Below are 26,915 nucleotides of genomic sequence, written 5' to 3'. Positions count from 1 at the left end.
AAGTAAATTGGACCAAGAGCTCTGCGGTACTATTGGTAACTGGATGGGTCCTTTTCCTTCATTGCCATCTGGACTTAAATGGACAAGAGATGGAATTAAATAACTTGGATTACATCTAGGAGGCATAAACAGTGACATTAAGAATTGGGAAGGCGTTGCAGAAAAGGTCAGAAACCATTTACAACGCTGGAGATGGCTACTTCCCCAACTGTCATATAGAGGACGGACGCTAATCATAAACAACCTTGTTGCATCTGCTCTGTGGCAGAGGTTGGCATGCCTGGAACCCCCACCAGAACTGATTACTGAAGTGCAAAGGGAGTTGATTAGTTTGTTTTGGAATGGGAAGCATTGGCTGTATCAAGGTATTTTGCACTTGCCTAGGAGTGCAGGAGGACAAGGACTGGTGGACATCTGTAGCAAAAAAAATGTATTCAGACTGCAAACTCTGCAAAAACTGCTCTATGGTCATATGGCTGTGTCCTGGAAGCCACTAGTGTGTGCTCTCCTGCGCCAAGTTGGCAACCTGAAACTGGACCGAGCGCTTTTCTTAATGGACAGTGATTCCTTCCCCATTGGTAATGTGTCAGACTTTTACCAAAGTGTGTTGAGAATTTGGCAACAGTTGGATTGTCACGTTGAGGAAAGATCCTTAAATTTATATTGGACTTTAGAGTTGCCAATTGTCTCTACCATGGCAGTAGAGTCGACATCTCTGAAACAACGCCTGATCAGGGCTGGTATTCTACAAATTAAACATTTGATTCAACCACAGATACTCAGTTGGCTGAGCGCAGAGAAGGTGGCTGCAGCTTTAGGCCTGAGCTCTGTGTGCACAGCAGAAAGATTTTTGTGGCAGATTTTTTTGAATATACCTTCAACAGCTAAGGAGTTTTTGAAAGACTTTTTCAAAGCTACAGATTACCCAGAGCCTTTGTCTGCATTTCCAAATTTGTTAATTAACACTAGAATTACCAGAGCCTACGAAAAAACTCGTAGATCCGGCACACCTTAAATCGCTTCTTAAAACCCTTCTCAACTCTCCGCCAGCGTCTTTTGTCATCTAAATGTACTGATAAAGACAAGCTGCCAGCAGCCGGCTATTCCATCCCCCCAACGACTTAGAACGTAAACAAGCTTTTCCCAGCTCATGCCTTGATTGATTATCTGGGAGTGAAGTGGAGTTTTAGAGTAGAAATAATAAGATTGTTATTTGCAACACACGCATTTCATATGTGTTGCATTTTTACAGTAATCTGTGTAAACACATTGTTAAAACAGAAACGGTTTACAATATTCTAGTAGCAAATGACAAAATGTAGGCATAAACTATATAATGTATGAAGCCTGAAGTCCAAATATCAAAGAAACACTTTCACAAAAGGTACAAAAAAAAAAAGCCACCGCCAAAAAAAGCCGCCTTAGTGTGCAACATTGACACACATTAGTTATCACTGCTTCCGTGGTGCAACAGTATCAGTTGCTGATTGGGATTCCAAAGATCGTGAGTTCGATCCTGCACAACTCCATTTTGAGAAGTGTTCTTATTTTCACTATTTTAGAATAAAAAGATACATTTGATTTCAGTCTGTAACAGCCGGTGTAATTTATGATATTTGTAAAGGTTAGCTTTACTTTTTTTTAAAATTCACTTTTCATTGTCTCAGTCGCGTTCAGGATACTTCCCTACCGCCCCCCACCTGACACTGCTGTTTTCACATAAAGATGCGCTATAGCTCTGCAGTGTATCACGATACATACGACCACATGTTTTTTTTCCCCAATCTTGCCAGTCCCCACGTGTTGCTGTATGCTGTTTCTTTTGTACTCCCGGACATGCAGAGGAAAGCATAGTAAAGAGCAGTAACTTCAGCGCTATATGCAATCATCAGACACTCCCCATCTGATGCTGTTTTCACATAAAGACGTGCTAAAGCTCTGCAGTGTACTGAAGTGTCTGCATGCACTTTTCGTGGCATTACACGTGTATTTTTTGAGCATGCCCATGTAGCTCAAACACAGGAACATATGGTGATGTAAAAGTATAACAAAACAGGTGCACTTTTATTCAAGACTATAACCGAAGAAAAAAGAAAGCAAGTTACAGTAGGCGGTTGATATGACAGCTTGTGTGGTGCAATGCTAAGAACTGCTGATTTCCATTCCGTGCTATATAACTGTTAACATTTGAATCTGATGATTGCATATAGCGCTGTCTTATTCAGTGTGCGGAAGAACATGCAGGTGGCCAGTTGCTGCGTGCTACAACGCACATTTTAAAAAAAGAAAGAGACAAATATATGTGACATTTTGAAGAAATCATTTTATGACGCGAATAGTACCAATCAGAAAACATCGTCGAAGTAATGCAATATTATTTGAAAATGAACAGCGTCAGATCGGGTGTGAAGTTATACTGGCGCTGTTTGAGTCAGATCAGAAGCTGAATAAGCTGAAAAAGCTCCTGTTCTGACTCTAAGTAAAAAAGCATGAATTAATCAACAGAAATAACCGCGATTGACATTTTAAAGTTAACGATTTACAGTGCATACCAATTTATAAATTCAATGTCCGTTTGAGGAAAAAAAGAACCAACACTTTCTTCAAAGCTGGGAATCGAACTCACGTCCCTGTAGCATGACAGGGCTGTTGTGCCCCAAGTCAGCAAACCATAGCGTTAAGCCACAGAAGCTGTTGTAGCATCCTTGAACTTTTTGTGAAAATGTTTATTTGATGTTTGGACTTCAGGCTTCACAGATTCTATAGTTTATGCCTACATTTTGTAACATTTATTACTAAAATATGAAAAAGTTTCTGTTTTAGCAATGTGTTTACACAGATTACTGTAGAAACGGAACACGCATGAAATGCAAGTATTCCAAATAGCGATCTATTATTTTCATTCTAAAACTCCAGCATTTCAGTCACTCCCAGATAATCAAACAAGTCATGAGCTGAGAAAACTTAGTGAACGTTCTGCGAAGGTGGGGGATGAAATAGCCGGCTGCTCGCTGCTCCTCTTAATCGGCACATTTAGAAGACAAAAGAGAGGTGAGAACGGTTTTAAGGTGGGCCGGATCTACGAGTTTTTTCGTAGACTCTGGTAATTCTAGTGTTAATGCCAATGAGAACATGATGGAGGAAAACAGCAGGAGAAGAACTAAATATCTTCCTTTTGACTCTGCAGGGAAGAAGCTTTATAAAGTGTGTGCCCAAGCTCAATACCAGTCCCAATTATGCAGATACCCGAATACACCCTGGAGGGATAAACTGGGAGGGGTGGAGGGTGTCGGCTCCATTTGGGACAGTCTGTATAGTCTACTATTGAATAAGAGAACTGGCGATCTGCAATGGAGAATTGTTCACGGGATTGTGGTAGTTAACTTTTTTCTGTCTTTAATTAATTCCAACATCTCAGAGATATGCCCTTTTGCCAGTAGAGAGCGACTGTTTTTCATTGTTTTCTTTACTGCTTTAGGATTCAACCTCTTTTATCTGTACTTGGCAGTGTTTTTAATGTTTTGGGTGTTTATTTTACCAATCAGGTTTTTATATATGGTTGTGGTAATGTGAGAGCAAAAAAGAATGTTAGCAGGTTAGCAATTTTTTTATTGGCCCAGGCTAAGCCTGCCATTTATATCACTAGGAATGGAAAATTAAGAGTGACAGGGAGTCTGACTTGATGGGTTTCTTTAAAGCACAATTAAAATTAAGAATTTTCTTAGATTTCAAGTTTTATAGGATGACCCACAATTTACAAGCATTTATAGAACAGTGGTGTGCAATGAATGCAATTTGTAAAATTGTTAATGAGGAGTTTTTGTTTTGTGAATGAATTAGTATGAAACTACATCAAAATACTCATTCATAGGTTACATAGGATGTTCTTTTTCTGATGGTTTGTTGATTTTTGTATTGATTGTTGAATGTTTAATAAAAGGTATATTTAAAACTCAAAAACTCTTTCTTTCTTTCTTTCTTTCTTTCTTTCTTTCTTTCTTTCTTTCTTTCTTTCTTTCTTTCTTTCTTTCTTTCCATCCACTGTAGGGCTCTTCAGCTCCCCCTGGCACCCCCCACAGAACCCAACAGGGCTTCACCAAACTCCAAGTCCCAGCGTGCCCTGCGGTAATCCGTGATGCCACAGCCACTCAGAAGGGCTGTCCTCTAGCGTCCCAGAGGAGGTAGTGCCTCACAGTTGCTCTCTTCACCGGTCCTTCGAGCCGGGTAATGGCCAACGCTGCCCGTTACACTGTTTAAGAAAGCCATGTCTTTGTAATGTGAGTCCTTCCATGATGACACTCTTTTATTAATCTTGTATAAATCTTGTATTGAGTATGTTTGTATTTATGGAAAAAACAAAAACAGAATAAACCAAATTGTAAAATGGAGCAGTAAAATAACAAGGGGTGAGCAGTCCGATCTCACAGACCTGTTTAACAAGCAAGTGGTACAGACATCAGGTCACAGGTTGAAGGTTCCAAGGACCAAAAGCAGCCAGTTCAAATTTTGTTTCATTCCAGCTGCTATTAATCTTCTAAATAAATAAAATTTTAATAAATACCCACAGTCTTAAATCATGAGATGATGAAGAGTAGCATTTGCATCAATCATCAGTTAAGAGTAAATGTTAGTTTAATTTTTATGTCTAATATGGTCTACCAAAAGTACTGTGTTCATTGCTATATTTTATTTATTTGCACTAAGTTTATGTTTGGTGGCTGTGTACTTTGTGATGTATCCATAACATTATGTTGTGGTGTCTTCCTTTAAAACCTCATGAAAAACTAAATTTCCTCCTTGGGACAATAAAACTGAATTGAATTGAAGGCACTTTGATTTGTAGGACGCCATGACACAGTTAACAACACATCAAACTTCAAATTCTGAGGTTGCATGTTTAAATTCTACCACTAACACTGTGTGACCACAAGAGAGTCACTTCACCTGCCTGTAACTCCAATTGGAAAAACAAAGAAATATAGCCAATTGAGCCTCAAATGTTGTGTGTCGCCTCTGATAAAGGCATCAGTCAAACAGGAAGTAATAATAAAAATAATAATCCGCCAGATCTGCAGGTCTTCAAGTCCCCCGCTCAGCTCTGTCCTCTAGAGGTGAAGCCCTGTCACTGCCCTCCTTGTATTGATTTCCAGCTCTCAGTTCTTTTCCCTTCTCCTAATCCTCTTTTCCAAAATCCTCAGTTCTAATCTCATTTTCTTTCTCCCACTCCTTCTGTTTCCCATAATGCCTTGTGTCTCTGCTGACCAGTCAGTTGTTTGTTCATTCAGTTGAGTGAAGTTTGTGGCGTTTGGTAAACTCAGATCATTGACTGTAGACTCAGGTTCAAAATTATTCACCATTAGTCCATCCAAGTTACTAATCTGCATATCCTGAGCAGGGTCAAGGAACAGCTGGAGTCTATTCCAGCATGCATCAGGTACAAGGTAGGAACAACACCTGGACAGGTGGCCAGTCCATCACAGGGTGAACACACACACACACACACACACACCCACACACACGCACACACACACCCACACACTGCCAATCCACCTAACATGAAGATCTTTGGACTGTGGAAGGAGACCAGTGAAGATGGAGGAGACCCACACAAACACTGGGAGGACATGCAGACTCCATGCTGTGGTTGGCTGGTAACTCCTACTGCTGCTATCAGCCTTTCTTCCTGTTCCTTTGTAAGTTCAGCTCTCACTCCTTCTCCTAATCCTCTTGTTTTATTTCTCCCTTTTCTTCTCTCCTCCTGTCTCTCCTTATCTCTGATGTCCTACACTCATTATTCCTGTCTGTCACCTCAGTCCTGCTCCAGTTTGTCCACAGCCACTCTGGTCAGCTCTTCTTCCCCCACTCACAGTGTTTCTTCTTCTTATTCTGTTTCAGTGACTTTAACAAACTTTAATGAAGACATCAGAGGAGTGTGAGGGAGGAAAGTGACAATGGAGGATTGGGGACAAGATTAAGTGTGACATTGTGGGACAAGAAAGAAAATTAAAGACTGGATGGAGAGAACTGTGACCCTGTGGGCTCAGGGTCACAATGCTGTAAACAGGAAGAGCCATAAAGTCAGAAGATATGCAATTCAACACACACACACACACATTTATAGTTCACTTACTTCAGTTTCTCTAATTTGCAGTTTTCACTCTTCAGCCCCTCACACAGCTGATCCACTCCTGAATCCTCCATGTTGTTGCTGCTCAGGTTCAGTTCAGTCAGTCGTGAGTTTGGAGATGAAAGGACTGAGGAGAAAGCTGAGCAGAAACTGGAGATGAGACAATTATGTAGGCTGTGGAGATAAAGACAGAAGTGTCAGGAACACACGTTGGGTCTCTCAGGTCACACATGCAGGATGGGAGAGGAGAGGCTCATCACAATGATGACAGAAAGAACAAGAAACTGGAAACAGCAAGTAGGAAAAGCAGCAACAAAATGAAAGAGAATCTTGGGAAATAAAAAGTCAAAGAGAAGCAAGAAGAGCAGAAAAACAAAATACATGTGAGCTGCTGGAGTCTCCTCTGTAGTGAGACACATTTAGAGAAGAAATATAATAAGACGACACTGGGATTGTATGGAGAAGAAGACAAGAAAAGCACAGAGGGACAGACGTCATGCGGTGTGAAGACAAGACACACGCAGGGATTTCATTGCTGTCTGCCTTTCTCTTTCTTTCTTTTTCTAACTCTTCTTCAGTTGTTCTTATTTTTTCTCCATGCAGTTTCATCTGCAGATGTGAGGAGGACATCAGCTCAGCACATTTGTGTTTTCTGCACCATTTAATGCAGTTCTCTATTTCAGTCCATTCCTGTTTCTCATGTCTACATGTGGCCTCTTGGTCAGACATGTCAGTAACAATTTGACTGGACTGTTGACAGAACAACATGAGGAGCAACTGTCACCATGTTAGGACAATGAGTGACCAGAAAGGCCCGTTTAATAAAGACAGAACAGTCAATGTCACACTCTGATCCTGTCATCTCAGTCCACATTCATTGTCATCACTTCTTCCACAATTCATCACTTTATATTCATCATTGTCACCTCATTAAAATCCCCATTCAGACACTTGTCACCTCCGCCTCAGGTCAGTCTCATCAGCATCTCATCTAAAATTGTCTGTTTGTCTTTCGGTTCTCTATAAATACAAACACATATAGCCTGGGGTCTCAATAAGTGACATGACAACTACAAGCAGAGCCAGATACTCAAGTGTGTCACTGACCTGCTCGCAGTTGAACTGAAACTCAATTTGATCCCAAGACCATTGCTGCCCATGAAGGCTCAGCACGCCTGGGTATGTCTTTTGTTCTTTAAGTCATCCTGAGTGGTGTAAGGTGGTCTCCTAAACTTACATTGTTCTCCACATTAGCGTCCAGATGGAGTTGTGGCAGCTGGGTGACAACACAATAGACAATGAGGACACTCTATCGGGTCTATTGTGACACCTTGATTAGACTAGACTAGTTAAGACTAGAGCTATGCTTTAGATCAATGTCATAATGGTCACGACTGACATGTGACACTTCTATCCTCACCCATTCAATAATAATAATAATAATACATTTTATTTGGAGCGCCTTTCAAAAAACTCAAGGTCACTGTACAATCAGGTTAAAAATTAAACATTCAATGACTAGAAAATTTAAAATCCAAATAAAACATCAGATAAAATACCAATAACAGTTACAGTGAATAAGCAATTTTGAACAGATAAGTTTTAAGATTAGCCTGAAATTGGTGAAGGGTAGTCATATTCCTAAGATAAGCAGGTAAAGAGTTCCATAAAGAAGGTGCCGATCTGCTAAATGCTCGATATCCCATCGTAACTAGATGTGCTGGTGGATTATTTAAGTTAATGGAAAAAGAGGATCTGAGCATACGAGAGGGTTTAATGACTTGTAGGAGCTGTGAGAGATATGTGGGGGCAAGATTATGAATGGCCTTATATGTAAGGACTAAAATTTTGTAGTTGACCCTAAACTTTATTGGCAGCCAATGAAGCTGCTGAATAGCGGGTATAATGTGATCAGAATAGGGTGTTTTAGTAATTATACAAGCAGCCAAATTTTGAACAAGTTGAAGTTTATGTAGTAACTTTTGGGGCAGACCAAAGAGAAGTGAGTTGCAATAGTCCAGGCGGGAGGTGACCAAACTGTTGACTAAGATGGCAGTAGAGTGATTTGACAAAAATGGACGCAAGCGATTAATGTTTCGCAAGTGAAAGTAAGCTGCTCGAGTAACAGAACTGATGTGAGACTGGAAAGACAACGTGCTGTCCAGAATTACACCAAGGCTTTTTATCTGATCTGTACAGGTAACAGATGTGTTGTCTAGTAATACTGAGATCTTTGATGCCTTCGCTATTGCAGATTTCGTGCCCATAAGAAGCACCTCAGTTTTATTGGAGTTCAACTGCAAGAAGTTAGAAGATAACCAAGACTTGATCTCAGCAAGGCAATCAGTAAGTGAGGATGGTGGAAGCGATGCAGATGGTGAAGTTGAAATATATAACTGGGTGTCATCTGCGTAACAATGAAAGTTTGTCTTCCATTTATGAAAAATGACACCCAAAGGAAGCAGATAAATGATAAACAGTAGGATATTCAGACCTCACTTACTGACTGGTGCCTTTGACAAGATAACCTCTGTCAAATAAAGGCCTCAGTGGTGTTGAGCTCAGTATTCTTACTCTTTCTACAGATGGTCAGCATCCCAAAGCCCAGCACAGAGATGGTGTGAGGGTCTCTTTGTCTGAGTAGACTGTGAAGTGACCCCCATGACTGCTCACCACTGCTGTCCATTCCCAGCTCCGCACATTCAGTTGAAGAGATTTGACCAAATGAATTGGTGACATTCTGACATCGCCATCTGCTCGCAGGGACTGGAAATACATAGTACTTCATCAAATGACTAGACAGGATGTTTGGGGGTCACATGACTGCCATCTTTGTGTCCTCACTGTTTGAATTTCTCATAACAGCTCATCATTTCTTCAGGACTGACTTTTCTGTTTTATCTGATGTCTCTTTTTAGGTAAATCAGGGGGGTCAGGACAATGGACAGAAAGAGGGAGGACTAAAGATGACAGGGCCTTTATGAACCTTTACAAACAATAGCATAAATATTCAGATACAATGTTAAAAAACATTAATTCAATAGACAAGGGTTCAGATTCTGAATGTACACCAAAGGCCATCAGTCATGGAGAATTCACATATTTGACAAAAAGAGAGGGTTTAGGATCATGAATTGATACAGCACGATTCCACATCCACCACCTCAGAACCCCAGATTAGGACGTGAGTGCAGGTCACCTCAGCACCACACTAGTTCAGTTGGGATGGAGCAGTGTGAGGTTTTTTTAAAGTGGCTGGAGTGCCAGTCATGCCACCAACCCCCAAGTTTCCCCTGCAGGTTGGAGGACCTCCTTGCAGGACTAGATTCAGGATAACGTCATACACAGGACGGAGCAATTGTAGGTTAAGGGCCTTGCTCATGGGCCTAATGAAATGGAATCACCTTTAGCATTTATGGGATTTAAAGAAGCAACCTTCTGATTGCCAGCACAGATCCCTAACCTCAGAACCACCACACCACCCTGTTTGACAAAGACAGGAGACAAATGAAGAACGAGAGCAGCCTGAGTGTGAGGAGCAGCACAGTCACAATGTGAGGGGCCTGTCATGTCAGTAATTATTATTATTACTAGACATTAAGCCCGTTACAATAACAGGCACTAGAACAGTAGTGCATTCTCTTTGATAATTTTTTTACGGTCATTTTCTTGTTCTTCTATAGATCTATTTGCTCTTCTGAATCTTTCTCTTTTAGCGTTTTTCTGACGCTCATTTAATTTTTCTTCTTTTTTGGGTGGCATGTTGTTAGTAGTCACAGTAATATAGGTTTGTACATCCGTAATATTTTCTGTTACAGTAATACTGGCTTGCATGTGGCTGTAATATGCGTCACTGTATTGTGTGCCTTTAATTTTCTCTCGCAGTAATACTGGTTTGTATTTCCGTAAAATGCATGTAATTTTCTATGACAGTAATACTGGCTTTGATGTCCGTAATATGCGTTCAATTTTCTTTCACAACAGTGGGCAATCAGCAGATTCTCCCCAGCAACTGATGTAATGTGTGGTGTGCAGTTGATAATCGTGTTTGTGGCGTCTCTCCAGTACGTACTGTGCAGTTCTCCATCAAGTATTTTAATCCATGCTGGCTTGAAGCTGATTATTGTATGTGTGGTGTCTCCCCAGCAGTGGATTTTATGTGCGTGAAAATAAATCTACTTTTAAAACTCATCCTATTGTAATATCATGAACATTCGTATATTTAGGAAAACCCCTTCAACGACTGACACTTTACACTTTACCGGGCCAGGCTTCTTAATCTCAAATCTGACATCCACAGAGTGAACACTTGCACAACAACAAACTAATCCCACCTCTTTGGGGAAGCTGGTCTCCGAGTCTCAGTACCCGATTGGATTATTCGTGCCTTTTGTTTTAAGTCTTACCTCATTTACAGAAATCCGATTGGATCGGCCGTACGATATTTTATAGGTCCCGCCCTCTCTGTCTTGTGTGATGCGTCAGGCGGCCTTTAAAGCATCTGCTTTGAAGCATCGCGCCGTGCCCCGTGCATGCGCACTTCACCAGAAGACACACACACATGGACACTGGATGCACACAGAGGTTTTATTAAAGAGGATTATTATTATTATTATTATTACTCTTGGCTCTGTGATGGAGGATGTTCTTCAGACCCCTGAGTATCTGACAACACGCCATCAGTCAGACCTGCAGGGTGGTATTCGACAAAGAATGCTTGTGAAATTGAGACTTAGCTGATGACACCTTACTTGAAGAGGCCTTGGTTTCCTTTCGAGGTTCAGTCAGTTCCACGAAAGCCAAATGTTTCCATTTAACTCAGAGGTGTAAAATCATGAAGTACGACTACTTTGTTACTTTAATTAAGTACATTTTTCAGCTACTGTATTTGTATTTTACTTTTACTTTAGTAAATGTCTTTCATAGCTACTTTTATTTTTATCTCACTACATTGTTAGGTCAAATAGTGTACTTTTTACTTTGTGATATTCTCCAGCAAGTCCTCATTATTCGTTATTCAAACTAAACTGTTATTAATATAAATTCATAAACAAGACCAATCAGGTGTGTTGTATATCATTCAAATAAATTCACTATAGCCCCTTCCTCTGTTTGTTCTTTCCCAAGCTTTCCCATTCACTGTTAAGACATGGAAACTGGTTGTGCATTTTCCCCACAGTCATATTTGAACACTTCACTCAAAGATGTAAAATTTAAAAGTGATTCATATATAATGCAGTGCCTTCTGTGCCTACCGGCATCTAAAGAAATCTCTGCTCTCAAGAATTCACCTTTAATTTAAAGAAGCCTGTTGAGATAATTGTTGTCTTCACTTCTTATGCTGTGTTATATGGAGGCCCTGAAGTCTTTTCAGTTTTGTGTAAACAACATTTTATTAGCACTAGTAACATCAAGAGCACAAGATGTACAGTCATATGAAAAAGTCTGGGAACCCCTCTAAATTCTTTGGATTATTGTTTATCATTGGCTGAGCTTTCAAAGTAGCAACTTCCTTTTAAGATATGACATGCCTTATGGACACAGTAGAATTTCAGCAGTGGCATTAAGTTTATTGGATTAACAGAAAATATGCAATATGCATCATAACAAAATTAGACAGGGGCATAAATTTGGCCACCCCAAAAGAGATATGACATCAATACTTAGTTGAGCCTCCTTTCGCTCATTTGAGCCTCTAGACAACTCCTATAACCTTTAATGAGTGTCTGGATTCTGGATGGAGGTATTTCTGACCATTCTTCATACAATATCTCTCCGGTTCAGTTAAATTTAATGGCTGCCAAGCATGGACAGCCTGCTTCAAATCATCCCATAGATTTTTGATGATATTCAAGTCAGGGGACTGTGACGGCCATTCCAGAACATTATACTTCTCCCTCTGCATGAATGCCTTTGTAGATTTCGAACTGTGTTTTGGGTCATTGTCTTGTTGGAATATCCAACCCCTGTGTAACTTCAACTTTGTGACTGATGCCTGAACATTATCCTAAAGAATTTGTTGATATTGGGTTGAATTCATCCGACCCTCGACTTTAACAAGGGCCCCAGTCCCTGAACTAGCCACACAGCCCCACAGCATGATGGAACCTCCACCAAATTTGACAGTAGGTAGCAGGTGTTTTTCTTGGAATGCGGTGTTCTTCTTCCGCCATGCAAAACGCTTTTTGTTTTGACCAAATAACTCATTTTTTGTCTCATCAGTCCAAACCACTTTGTTTCAAAATGAATCAGGCTTGTCTAAATGAGCGCTGGCATACAACAAGCGGCTCTGTTTGTGGCGTGAGTGCAGAAAGGGCTTCTTTCTCATCACCCTGCCATACAGATGTTCTTTGTGCAAATTGCGCTGAATTGTAAAATGATGTACAGACACACCATCTGCAGCCAGATACTCCTGCAGGTCTTTGGAGGTGATCTGTGGTTGTCTGTCACCATTCTCACAATCCTGCACATATGCCGCTCCTGGATTTTTCTTGGCCTGCCAGACCTGATGGGTTTAACAGCAACTGTGCCTGTGGCCTTCCATTTCCTGATTCCATTCCTTACAGTTGAAACTGATAGTTTAAACCTCTGAGATGGCTTTTTGTAGCCTTCCCCTAAACCAGGAGACTGAACAATCTTTGTTTTCAGATCTTTGGAGAGTTGCTTTGAGGATCCCATGCTGTCTGTCACTCTTCAGAGGAGAGTCAAAGGGAAGGAAGCTTGTAATTGACCACCTTAAATACCTTTATATCTCATGATTGGACACACCGGTCTATGAAGTTCAAGGCTTAACGAGCTCATCACACCAAGTAATCAGCATTGAGCAGTGACAGGCATTCAAATCAGCACAATGACAAGGGGACCCACATTTGTGCACAGCCAGTTTTTCAAATTTGATTTAATTTCATACAACTAAATACTGCGTCACTAAAAATCTTTGTTCGGAAAACACCGCAGTACTCAGATGTTCCTAGGAAATGAAAGACATACCACTGTTATCTTTTTTGTTGAAAGGAGAGTCAATTATTATACAGGCTGAGAGGGGTTCCCAAACTTTTTCATATGACTGTATATTGTGCTAATCATAATATCCGTTTGTTGTACACAAAGATATTGTGGTGGATTCTTATGAGTCCAACTACTGAAAAGCTAGTGTGAGCTCAGTCATAAAAGTGGCTTGTTAACTGGATAAGACAGACTCGGGTACAAGTGAGGTCTCGCTGGTCTGAGAGGGTCACACGAGTGTATCTGAGACTGGACGCTATGGTCCTGCTGTACTTTGTATGTGTGCTGATTAAAGAGATGTCAGCTTTTCTACAAGCAGAGGTAAGTATTTTTGTTGCTACAGAAACACTAAAATCTGATTGAGAGCCACAAAGACCAATGAAAGTACAGCTGACTTACTGTATGAAGTGAATATTCTAGCTTTGTGTATGAGAGTCAGCTCTGAGCAGCGATATATTTTAACTTTGTAAGTTGTTGGAAAATTACTGCCCATCTGTTATTCTGTCTTAAACTGAACTGCAAGTGTGTGTCTTGTATCATCTCTGTTCTGTGATAATTATTAGTTCTTTACGTGATTCAGAGGAGAGAATTGAAATGTAACAGAAAGTCCAGAACATTCCTCAGTGGACAACAGACTGTCATATTTGTATTTGCCGTTTAGTGTGTGATACTGAAGTTGAATTATTGTACTGTAATATTAATGCAAGTTGGTTATAAGTGTGGGAAATTGCAATTCTGTAGACTTTAAATTATCTACTGGAGGGCATTAATAATATAAATATGTGTTGCTGTTTATTTATTATTATTTAACTGATCGTACAATTAAATGAAATAAAAAATCAGTGAATAATTTATAGCATCTCTCATTAATTATAGACAATGTGGATGGTGGCTCTATATTTCAATTTCCTGCATTTGTATAAAGTAGTACAGTGTGATTTGACATAAAGAGAGTATCTTTTTAAGTATTACTTTATCAGTTAAGTTCATCAATTCATTGTGATTCACAAACCAATTTCATGTACTCGTCCTTGAGGGAACAAGAGCCCATTTTATCAGCTTCATGCCACATAATCATTGAGCACTCAAGTACAGTGTGCAGCTTTAAAGTGAATACTGAAGAGGGCACAACTCACTCAGGTCACGTCATGTCATGGTGGGTACATAAGGACACCGCTGGGCAAAATCATGGCATTTAAAATGTCAGAGTAGCTGTGAGAAAGCCAGTGTTGGTGTTAACACTTTGTTTGTGTAAATTAGCAGACATCCTCTCTGTGACACACCAACACTGAGGACTTTCAGACAATGAATCATTGAGCAGAAGTGTGTGAAGAAACGAGATGGGGGTCCTTAATACCAACAGCAGCACATCTGTATAGCGCCTCACGGGGACTGGGGCTGCCAAGTCAGAAGTTTTCTTTCTTTTTCATTTTCTTGCTTTTTAACTCATTCTGGTGTGTGTTTAGACCACAGTATGTGTGTGTACGTATATTCATTTATCTATTTATGTATTCATTTATTTGAGAGCTTCTGTACAAAGCCACATTTCCCCCCTTAGGGGGTGTAGGGGTAAGTAAGTAAGTAAGTTAATTTGTTTGTTCTGTCTATCTATGAGTTATTGTTGGAGTCAAATCTGTCTGTCAGGACTAGTTTCACACTTTTAAAATAAGCGAAGCTCACATCACCAAAACTTATTTTCAACATTTTATCTTTTTGAATGAACCTCTGCCATTTTGCCCTTTACATATAAACTCACTGTGTGCAGATTATAACAAGTTCATTTTTTCTTTTTAATAACATAAGACTGTAGTGAAATGTAACATTTTTTTAATATAACTGTCTAACACTACACATTTAATTTTTGAAATTTAATTATGGCTTTATCTCATGGTACTTTTCTGAAGACACACCTGCTTGTTACTTTTTTGTTTAATAATCCTACAATTTGTCGACTTAGTGAATTCTGATCGTCACTTCATGAACATCTTCAGTGCTGTTATCTCTCCAGTTACCAGTCCACTAATAAACTCCTTGACATTTGTGTGAAATCCTGAAGCTCAAGAAGCCTTTGACTGTTTAAAGATTGTCACCATTGTCTTGAAGGTGCTGTGTGTCATTTTATTATACTCAATGATTGTTGTGGTATGACATTTGGCATACAAGTTGATAAATATTTTGTAGGTCTTTATTTGTAACTTAGGCAAAGCAATGTAATATTAGTGTTACATTAGTGAGAAGCATTCATGTTTACCCCCCAGGACTGAGTCAGGATAGTGAATGTTACGACAGGGTTGGGGGAAATGCCTCAAACCAGTCTGGCCAGTGATTCTCAGCAGGACTCTCTCAGTCAACCCCCACAGGAAAGCCAGACTGCCCAGCTGGTAAACATCAGCTCAACAGATGGTTTTGGGGGTGGCAGGTGTGAAGGTTATTCTGTGCCCCATTGGTCTGAAGTGTGGCTATTTGGAATTGGCTTGTATCAGAAGTCTTTAAGTACCATGATGCCCTATTGGCTGTAGGGTTTGGACAGAGAATCTATAAATTTCTTTGCTTTACCCCTCATTCTCTCTTACAAACATCAATGAAGAAGCATCTCTCTGTCACACCATGAACTGAAAAGGACAACACAATGAAGAGCTCAGCAGCCATATTGAGATAAGAATGTGGCCTGTTCTGAAGAAAGCCGACCACAAATGAGGAATTAACTAGAGACACTTAAACTAACTAACAAGTCTGTGTGCCGCCTGGAACTACACAGCAGCATTTATCAGGTTTTATGGTTGCCAGTATTCACTTGTACTTTGCATATTATTATTATTTATGAATATTATCAATAATCCATTATTTAAAGTGTAACTTAAGTCCTGCTTGTCGTTTAATACACCTAATTGCTTGTGGTTATAAATGTAGAAGTGAAGGTGGGGAGAAGTTATAAAGTACAATGCCTTATAAACAGTGGTAAGTCTGTGAGATTTGAGGCATTCTGTTAAAGGCTACTTATTAATAATACAAAAAGGGAAAGTAGAGTAATGAGGAACTCTACCAACACAAAACACTGATCATAAAAACGTAAGGATTTAAAAATGCTAAACAATTAAACAGCACACAAGTTAGATGGACAATATTCTTCAGCAAGTTTGATATCTGCATTACATGTCGCTCAGTTTATAAAAATGGAAAAGCCGATATTTTATTAAGAATTGTGATGGAGTGACCAGAGTGACAGAGGACACAGGGCGAGTGTGACAGGAGTCCTTAATAGCCGTGTAGTGACACTCAGAATATTCACATCTCTAGTCAGCCATTTGATCGTCTGCTACCATTGAGGACCTGAGATGTGTGGATTGAAATAACAAAAGAAGGATTTGTGAGGTTTGGACCTCTAATCACACCAGCAAGCTATAGCTGAACATGTGTATAAAAACATAAAAGGCACTATATACTGGACTGATTAGAAAGTCACCTGATAGCCTGCTCTTATTTTACAAGGAAATGTTTCTTTCAAATGTGAACGAGAAACACAAGTGTGACTTACAAACACAAGAGGGCGCCACTTCACACTCTGCAGTACCTCAGTGACACGTCGCCTTCCCAGAATTCCTCTCAGTGTCTCTGGAAATGTCACATAATGTGTGTCGGCCTGTTGGTCTCTAAGCCCTCTGACTATTTCAGTGTGTCTCCTCCACAGATCTGTGGCTTATGTCTTGTTTTACTGATCATTTTTGATAGAAAGTGCTTGAATGACTACCGACCAGTTGCACTCACGCCAATCATCATGAAGTGCTTCGAAAGGTTAGTCATGTCATACATAAAGACTAATCTCCCTACCTCCCTTGACCCTCTCCAGTTTGCATACCGCTCAAACAGGTCAACTTAGGATGCCATATGCTCTGCCCTTCACCTCTCCATGACACATCTGGATGAAAAAGACACATATGCCAGGATGCTATTCATAGACTTTAGCTGCGCCTTCAACACAATCATCCTTCAAAAGCTGGTTGTAAAACTGAGCAGGTTGGGCCTGAACACCACCCTATGCAATTAGATCCTGGACTTCTGGACAGAGAGGCCCCAGTCAGTTCGGATGGGCTGCAACACTTCCAGCATCAGCACACTGAGCACTGGAGCACCACAGGGCTGCGTGCTTAGTCCACTGCTCTTCACCCTGCTGACTCACGACTGCACAGCCACGCACAACACCAACCACATCATCAAGGTTGTGCTTGATACGATGGTGCTGGGAGTGATAAGCAGGGATGATGAAACAGCATACAGAGATGAGGTGGAATGGCTGTCTGCATAGTGTGAAGACAACAATCTATCTCTCAATGTTGACAAGACAAAAGAGATAATCGTGGACTTCAGAAAATCACATCCTGCCCCAACATCCCACCCAGCATCAACGGTTTAGATGTGGAGATTGTTAGGAGTACCAAGTTCCTCGGTGTGCACATAACTGAGGAACTTACGTGGATGCATAAAAACCTCATCACTAATCAAGAAAACCCATCAGAGACTACAATTCCTGAGGCGGCTGAAGCGAGCAAGTCTTCCTCCTTCCATCGTCACCATGTTCTACAGAGGCATCATTGAGAGTGTTCTGACCAGCTGCATCACTGTCTGGTATGACAACTGCAAAATATCTGACCACAAGCGCCTGCAAAGGATAGTGAAGACAACAGAAAACATTAATGGGGTGCCTCTCCCTTTACTACAGGACATATTTTACAAACGCAGCGTCCGCAAAGCCTGCAGCATTGTGCAGGACCCCTTACACCCTTCACATGGACTTTTCACACTTCTGCCATCCAAGAGAAGATACCACAGCATCAGGCTGCAGGAGAGTTTTTACCCCCAAGCTGTCAGACTCCTTAACATTATGCTGCACCTTGGGATCTTCCACACGGGCTCATAAACCTCTAAAAACAGAACTTTTATACATGCGAGCCACTGTCCTGCAAAAACGAGTGTGCAGGTAGAAAAGAACTGAAAATCTCATACTGACCTTTAAGGATTTGACACTCTTGTTATCCTTATGCTGTGAAACATTCTGACCTGTCATTGTTTACACATTACAACTATTATCATGCACTGATAATTTCTGTATTACCTTTATTTATTTATTTATTTTACATATCTATTGACTACTGTATATTTATGTATCCAGACTGCAAATAGCATACATTGCATCAATGTTCATATTGCTTACTACACGTCAATATTGCTGCTACTTCTTTGTCTTGTACTTACACAATGTCTTGTCTTGTTTATGTTTTAATTTTAAATTTTAATTTTAATTCTATTTTTAATTTATTATTTGCACTTTATGTTGTTACATGGTGGACCATGAGCTTCACAATTTTGTCTTTCTGTATACTTGTATATGGTTGAGATGACAATAAAGTTAGCTTTGACTTTGACTTTACAGAAGACTCGCCAGTAATGATGGACACCTGCAGAGTTGTCTGTCCTCCTGTGGTCACCTCCTGTGTCACCTTACTGTCCACACTCTTTGAAATTCTAATCCTTTTGATTCTCCTCCTGCTGTGCTGAGTTTACTTGCATTTGTGACTATTCTTGTGCTTTCGTTGTTACCGGAGTTTTGATTTTATTACCATACTTTGACTTTGTGTATTGGGACGTTGTTGGCCTTGGATTCCCTTTGTTGTTTCAGCAACTTCTCTTCTGCTCTTTGGAGTTTATTTTATGCATTAGAGCATTTTTTTCGAAAATAATCCTTTGTATTTATAAAGATTCTTCATTACCATTTTTGGTGCCTACCCAGAGTTTGATGGTTACCCCCTCTGGTGGGTATTTTGATTTCTATTATTTGGGACTTACGTGGTTGAAGACTCTCTAGTTCATAACAAGAGGATGAGGAGAAGGTCGAGACCAAAATAAAGACTGGACAACGTGGGATAGTGGGACAAGAAAAAAAACAGGCTGAACAGAAAGGACAACGAGAGGATGAAAGAGACCACTGTGGGCGAGGGGCTCAGGGTCACAATGCTGTCTTTAAGAATTTAATAATTAAAGGGAAATCAGCAGCTGTGTCCTCATCACATCCATCTGTCTGCTCACGTGCGACACTGACGTCTATCCTGATTAAAAACAATGTTTATATGGTGGGTGTGGAACATAAAGAACCATAAAGTCAGAAGAAATAAAATTCAACAAACACACACACACACACACTCACACATACACAGAGACACATACACACACACACACACACTCACTTGTTGTTCACTTACTCCAGTTTCTCTAATTTGCAGTTTTCACTCCTCAGCCCCTCACACAGCTGATTCACTCCTGAATCCTCGATGTTGTTGTTGTTGCTCAGGTTCAGTTCAGTCAGTCGTGAGTGTGGAGCAGAAAGAGCTGAGGAGAGAGCTGAGCAACATCTGGAGGTGAGACCACAACGAGACAGGCTGTGGAGATGAAAAGAGAGAAGTGAGTACATGTGAACAGACAGACAGACAGACCATCGTGGGTCTCAATAAGTGACATGATGACTACAAGCAGAGCTGGATGCTCAGGTGTGTCACTGAACAGCAGGCTGCTGCTAGCATTTGAACTGAAACACAATTTGAACTCCACACCAATGCTGCCCTTCAAGGCGCTATATACCTGAAGCATCTTCTGTCTGTCAGGTTACCCTGAGTCATGAGAGGACATCAGCCATCACACTGTACAGGAGTGTCACACAGCAGGACTGACCTTGTCCTCCACTTGAGTGTTCAGATGCAGTTCTCTGAGTTGGTGATAGCCGAGTGACAAACTCAGATTTCTGTCCGTCATTCAGGACTCAGGGTGAGAAAACAACTGAAATGATTGACAGGAGGCCATTTAAAAATGGCAGCCAATCCAGATGTTCAGTGACAGCAGCTGTAAATCAGTCAGCCTTTATTTTAAAGGGCGCTAGTCACTAACTGACAACACAAGCAAGATGGATGACTCAGGCATCGCCGAGAGTGGCAGCCTTTTCAGCAGCTCTGTGTACGACTCTGTTTTTCTACTTTTATTTTTCTCTTTTTTATTATTTTTTATTGATCACTCCTATCACTTTATTTTATGTGGATTCGTTCCCTGGACACACTTACTTTTACAATGTTGGCATGGATTTTTACACGCCGAGACTCGTCTATTCAAGTACTCAACTTCGAGCGCTGAGAACAAATGCCAGTGCCGGTGTGGTTCCCTATTTACCCGACGAGGTAAGAAGGCGGTATCGTGGCAGCAGAGCCGACACTAAGCTAAAAATGAAGTGGCTTGCAAGAAAGTGGCATTTTATGCCTTCGGTGCCTTCTGTGATCCTGGGAAATGTGAACTCACTACCAAATAAGATCGACGAACTGGCTGCGCTGATGAAAAATGTCAGAACCTACAGAGAATGCAGTTTGTTGTGCTTTTGCGAAACGTGGCTAACTACCACCATCCCAGATTCAAATGTGGAGCTACCCAGGTTTAGCACAGTTAGAGCAGACAGAGACGCAAATACTTGCGGGAAGCACAAAGGTGGACATCTAGCTCTCTATGTCAATACACGGTGGTGTAACTCTGGACATGTTAACATCAAAGTCTCCACTTGCTGCAGGGACATCGAACTGTTGGCTGTAAGTTTGCGTCCCTATTACTTGCGCAGAGAGTTTGGACACGTCATTGTTGTTATTGTTTACATCCCTCCTCGGGCGGACATGGAGACAACGAGTGACATCATCCATTCTGCTGTTGCTAAGTTACAAATGCAGCACCTTAAGGCGCTGGTCCTAATCGCTGGAGACTTCAACCATGTAACGCTGGACAAAACATTACCTGCCTTCTCCCAGTATGTGGACTGTAACACCCGGGGAAATATGACTATTGACTTACTGTATGCAAACGTTAAAGATGCATACAGCGCCACCACACTGCCTTCGCTTGGAAAGCAGATCATAACCTGGTTCTGCTTCAGCCTTAGAGTGAGGGTCCTACCTACAACCACACGCTCATTCAGGAAGTGGTCCCGTGAGGCAGAGGAGGCTCTAAGAGACTGCTTTGGAACTACAGACTGGAATATCCTGCAGGGATCACATTGTGAGAACATTGAGGAGGTTGTTGACTGCACTACCGACTACATCAACTTCTGTATGGACATTGTAGTTCCAGTAAGAATTGTACGCTGCTATGCTAACAACAAGCCATGGATTACAAGTGACATCAAGGGCCTTTTGGACCAGAAGAAAAGGACTTTTAAAGGCGGTGATCACCATAAGCTCAAGTGTGTGCAGAAGGAACTCAGCATGAAGGAAGTGTGGGACGGGATGAAGATCATCACTGGCTGCAGCTCGAAGTGGGGTGTCACCATCGAGAGAGACGTGAAGAGAGCAAACCAAATGAACAACTTCTTTAACAGGTTTGACCACCCTAACCCACTGTCACTCTCACCTCGGAGTACTGCACCCTCCACCCATCCTTCTGCTGATACCAGCATAGGAGAGACATCCCCACCCACAATTACAGCAGCGCAAGTGAGCAGAGAGCTGAGGAGACTTTGTGCCAGCAAAGCAGCGGGTCCAGATGGAGTATCGCCACGACTGCTGAAGGTCTGTGCATCGGAGCTGGGAGGTCCTCTACAGCGCATCTTCAACCTGAGCCTGAAACAGGGGAGAGTCCTGAGGCTTTGGAAAACATCTTGCATCACCCCAGTCTCAAAGGTTTCACGTCCTAGTGAGCTGAACGACTTCCGGCCTGTCGCTCTGACGTCACATGTGATGAAGACCATGGAGAGGCTGCTGCTTCACCACCTGAGGCCACAGGTCCAACATGCCCTCGACCCTCTGCAGTTCGCATACCAGGAGAAGGTGGGAGCAGAGGATGCCATCATCTATATGCTACATCGATCCCTCTCCCACTTGGACAGAGGCAGTGGTGCTGTAAGAATTATGTTTCTGGACTTTTCTAGCGCCTTCAACACCATCCAACCTCTGCTCCTTAGGGACAAGCTGACAGAGATGGGATTAGATTCATACCTAGTGGCATGGATCTTGGACTATCTTAAAGACAGACCTCAGTATGTGCGTCTTGGGAACTGCACGTCTGACATTGTGGTCAGCAACACAGGAGCACCACAGGGGACTGTACTTTCTCCGGTCCTGTTCAGCCTATATACATCGGACTTCTAATACAACTTGGAGTCCTGCCATGTGCAAAAGTTCGCTGATGACACTGCTATTGTGGGCTGTATCAGGAATGGGCTGGAGGAGGAGTATAGGGACCTAATCAAGGACTTTGTTAAATGGTGCGACTCAAACCACTTACACCTGAACACCAGCAAAACCAAGGAGCTGGTGGTGGATTTTAGGAGGCCCAGACCCCTCATGGACCCCGTGATCATCAAAGGTGACTGTGGGAAGAGGGTGCAGACCTATAAATACCTGGGAGTGCAGCTGGATGATAAATTAGACTGGACTGCCAATACTGATGCGCTATATAAGAAAGGACAGAGCCGATTATACTTCCTTAGAAGGCTGGCATCCTTCAACATCTGCAAAAAGATGCTGCAGATGTTCTATCAGACGGCTATTGCAAGCGTCCTCTTCTACGCGGTGGTGTGCTGGGGAGACAGAATAAAGAAGGACGCCTCACGCCTGGACAAACTAGTGAGAAAGGCAGGCTCTATTGTTGGCATGGAGCTGGACAGTTTGACAACTGTGGCAGAGTGACGGGCGCTCAGCAGGCTCCTATCAATTATGGAGAATCCACTGCATCCACTAAACAGGGTCATCTCCAGACAGAGGAGCAGCTTCAGCGACAGACTGCTGTCACCGTCCTGCTCCACTGACAGACTGAGGAGATCGTTCCTCCCCCACACTATGCGACTCTTCAATTCCACCCGGGGGGGGGTAAACGTTAACATTATACAAAGTTATTGTCTGTTATACCTGCATTGTTATCAATCTTTAATTTAATATTGTTTTTTGTATCAGTATGCTGCTGCTGGAGTATGCGAATTTCCCCTTGGGATAAATAAAGTATCTATCTATCTATCTATCTATCTATCTATCTATCTATCTATCTATCTATCTATCTATCTATCTATCTATCTAGATGACAAATAAACACAACGAGCACAAAGATAAATAAGTGACAAGGGAGAGGTGACAGGAGAGGTGATGGGACACAGGAGGACATGACAGTCCAGGAGGGACACACAGTGGGTCACCGGCTGGTCACAGTGACGCTCCACTTTGTCCAGTCAGCTTCTCTAAGGCCTATCAGCCACCTGAGCTCAATGAACAAACTCCAGTCAGCCGGCTGGTGACACGGGTTCAAGGTGATGGGCTTGTTGTGTCATAGTGAGGGTCTCTCTCAGTGTCACTGCACACACCAGCTGTCGCAGACATGGTGAACTGAAGAGCTTTGGTGGTCAATAGAGAGTTTGGACCCTGGACAGGCCTCCACTCTTCATGGCCACTTAAGTACCAAATTTAAATAACTGAATAATAAATAAGACACAGAATAAAATAATAAGACAGAAAAATCTAAATCAAATAAAAAATAAAAATGTGTTCAAGTGTCACTGTGACAAAGTGGACAAATGGACACAGTTTACAAATTAGAATTTGTGTGCAAATATTGGTGAAGACATTGCAGTTAAACATATGAAAAGAGACAAAGCCATCCCCTTTATTTTATATAGCGTCTTTCAATGCAAAGTCACTTTACATGTCTAGCTCTCTCCTTGTATTCTTACTCTGAGCACAGACATGTGACGTGACTCACTCAGGGTCACACAACATGTGACAGGCAGGACCTGAACCCGCGTCACTGGGATTTCAAGTGCGGCACCTCAGCCACTGGGCCACAGAACTGGGAATCAGGATTGGCCAGAATGACAGAGGAGGCGGGACATGAGCTGTCAGTCAGCCTGAGAAGGTGTGAAGAGAAGGCGGCCATCTCAGTGAATTTGATTATTAGGCCTTTGATCAAATGGGACGCTTTGGTGTCTTTAGATGACCTAAAAATGTCGACTGACTGAAGTGTTTGATTATTGTGTTGTTATACATTTGGTCAAAGTGTGAAGGCTAAGGAGGGCTGAAGTGACACACAGACACTCAAACGTGTGACATGAAGAGGACAGTGGCACAGTGGTTAGTCACACATCAGGGACCAGGGAGCAAATCTGAACACACGGTTGAGCTCTCGGATCTTGGTGCTGATTCTTTTTTCATTTTTATTCGAAGTTCTTAAATTCAAGTTTTTAATTCAAGTACTCAAGGACGTTGTGACTATAATAAACTTTTAAAGTAAAATGTGTACAAATGACAGTGATGTACAAGTGACAAGGGCCACAAATCAAATGTCATCGGACTCTGAGGTGCTGCGAATCTTCAACAGGGAGGACACACTGAGCTGAATTTCTGTGCTCGACTAACAGCTGGAATCTTCTTAATGGCCGACGAGAAGATGAGCCAAAGACGAAGTCAGCGCTTAATTTCAGGCCTTCGTCAGGCTACAGATCGCAGGACATGGGGGACATCAGACTTTTCACTCTTTCAAAAGCTCCAAGGCCGAGGTCAGCTGCTCAGTGGTCTTGTACCCCATGTTTGTCCCACTCTGTTATTGCTATGATTTGCAATTATTTTTTTATTATGTTAATATTGCAAATGTATTTGTTTTTCTTGTTCTTTAGTATTTTTGTGTTAGTTCTGTTCTTCTTCTGAATTCATTGTGTGTCACTATTCTGTGTGTCTGCTGTAAAGGAGTTGCTACAAAGTGACACTCAGGGTCACACTAAGCGTTTTGTCAAAGATCAAGGAGTATAAAGTTCAGTCCATTGGACTTCTGCGTTATCTGAGTGTGTGGATGTGACATAAATAATAAACACACGTGTGTGTAAAAGTCAGACGTCACAACTGGTGCTTTGTGTTTCAACTGTGAGTTTGGATTTCACTTTTCAGTTTTGACACTCAGCTTTTTGATCTATCAGTTCTGATCTCCTCTTCTGGCTCTCGATTCCCATCTTTCTCTCAGTCCCTTTTCTTTCTGCCATTTGATTGTAGTCCTGATTTAAACGCACATCATTTAAAAAGACTGAATCAGTGAGAGAAGACGGGTTTATAAAGATATGAAGCCCCTCCAGGGAGAGGTTAAAGATTTAATTACCCCGATGACACAAGTCACGACTACTTTGTGACAAACTCTAACTGATCTTTCTACTTCAAGTGCTCACACAAATCAAGGTGCTGGTGGTCTGCCAGTAGCTGGTGGGAGTCACGTAAAGGACCAGCCAGTCCTCATGTGATTTGTTATACTGGAGACCCTAAAGATGGAGGGGATGTTTGAATTAACAAAGGACGTGTTTGATTGGGAGGCAAATCCTGATTGTAAATGTCAGCTCATGTTGGTCATTTGATGTCACTGCTTGATGAGAAGCCACCTGAGTGGACATTCACAATGACAAGACAAGTCATAGTGCTGTCCATCTATTGAGGATTTGGTTTGTGAATTTAGAAACACCCCTCCTTTAACCGCCACCTTATCGTGGTGGAGGGGTTTGCGTGTCCCAATGATCCTAGGAGCTCTGTTGTCCGGGGCTTTATGCCCCTGGTACGGTCACCCAAGGCAAACTGGTCCTAGGTGAGGGATGAGACGAAGAGCGGTTCAAACCCCCTATGATGAATGAAAACTTTGGACGGCGTTTCCCTTGCCCGGACGCGGGTCACCGGGGGACCCCCTCTGGAGCCAGGCCAGGAGGTGGGGCTCAATGGCGAGCGCCTGGTGGCCGGGCCTGCAACCATGGGGCTCGGCCGGGCACAGCCCGAAGAGGCAACGTGGGTCCCCCTTCCCATGGGCTCACCACCTATGAGAGGGGCAAAGGAGGTCGGGTGCAGTGTGAGTTGGGTGGTGGCCGAAGGCGGGGACCTTGGCGGTCCGATCCTCGGCTACAGAAGCTGGCTCTTGGGACGTGGAATGTCACCTCTCTGAAGGGGAAGGAGCCTGAGCTAGTGCACAAGGTCCAGAGGTTCCGGCTAGATATAGTCGGACTCACCTCAACGCACAGCTTGGACTCTGAAACCAATCTCCTTGAGAGGGGCTGGACTCTCTACCACTCTGGAGTTGCCCCCGGTGAGAGGCGCCGAGCGGGTGTGGGTATACTTATTGCCCCCCGACTTGGAGCCTGTTCATTGGGGTTTACGCCGGTAGACGAGAGGGTCCTAACTGTTGTTTGTGCGTATGCACCAAACAGCAGTTTACAATACTCACCCTTTTTGGAGTCCCTGGAGGGGGTGCTAGAGGGCATACCTTCTGGGGACTCCCTCGTACTGCTGGGAGACTTCAATGCTCACGTGGGCAATGACAGTGAGACCTGGAAGGGCGTGATTGGGAGGAATGGCCCCTCCGATCAGAACCCGAGTGGTGTTTTGTTACTGGACTTCTGTGCTCATCACGGATTGTCCATAACAAACACCATGTTCAAGCATAGGGGTGTTCATATGTGCACTTGGCACCAGGACACCCTAGGCCTCAGTTCGATGATCGACTTTGTGGTCGTGTCGTCGGACTTGCGGCCACATGTCTTGGACACTCGGGTGAAGAGAGGGGCTGAGCTGTCAACTGATCACCACCTGGTGGTGAGTTGGCTTCGATGGTGGGGGAGGATGCCAGTCAGGCCTGGTAGGCCCAAACATGTTGTGAGGGTCTGCTGGGAACGTCTGGCAGAGCCCCCTGTCAGAAGTAGCTTCAACTCCCACCTCCGGCAGAACTTCGACCACATTCCGAGGGAGGTGGGGGACATTGA

At 42.4% G+C, this 26,915-nt stretch overlaps 1 protein-coding gene across 1 annotated transcript in view; it reads right to left on the bottom strand.

Moving 5' to 3' along the window:
- The window catches only part of LOC114643290 (NACHT, LRR and PYD domains-containing protein 12-like), a 547,995-nt gene that overhangs the window by 443,769 nt on the left and 77,311 nt on the right, over positions 1–26,915 (bottom strand). Inside the window, exons 7-8 of the mRNA XM_051921829.1 lie at positions 19,387–19,563; positions 6,131–6,301 (exon numbers count right to left, since the gene is read on the bottom strand). Coding sequence (XP_051777789.1) covers positions 6,131–6,301; positions 19,387–19,563 — 348 coding nt within the window. The remainder of the gene's footprint in view (positions 1–6,130; positions 6,302–19,386; positions 19,564–26,915) is intronic.

This window comes from Erpetoichthys calabaricus (genome assembly GCF_900747795.2).
Source record: "Erpetoichthys calabaricus chromosome 1 unlocalized genomic scaffold, fErpCal1.3 SUPER_1_unloc_26, whole genome shotgun sequence".
Lineage (NCBI taxonomy): Eukaryota > Metazoa > Chordata > Cladistia > Polypteriformes > Polypteridae > Erpetoichthys > Erpetoichthys calabaricus.
This window is presented reverse-complemented; position numbering and strand designations above follow the sequence as displayed.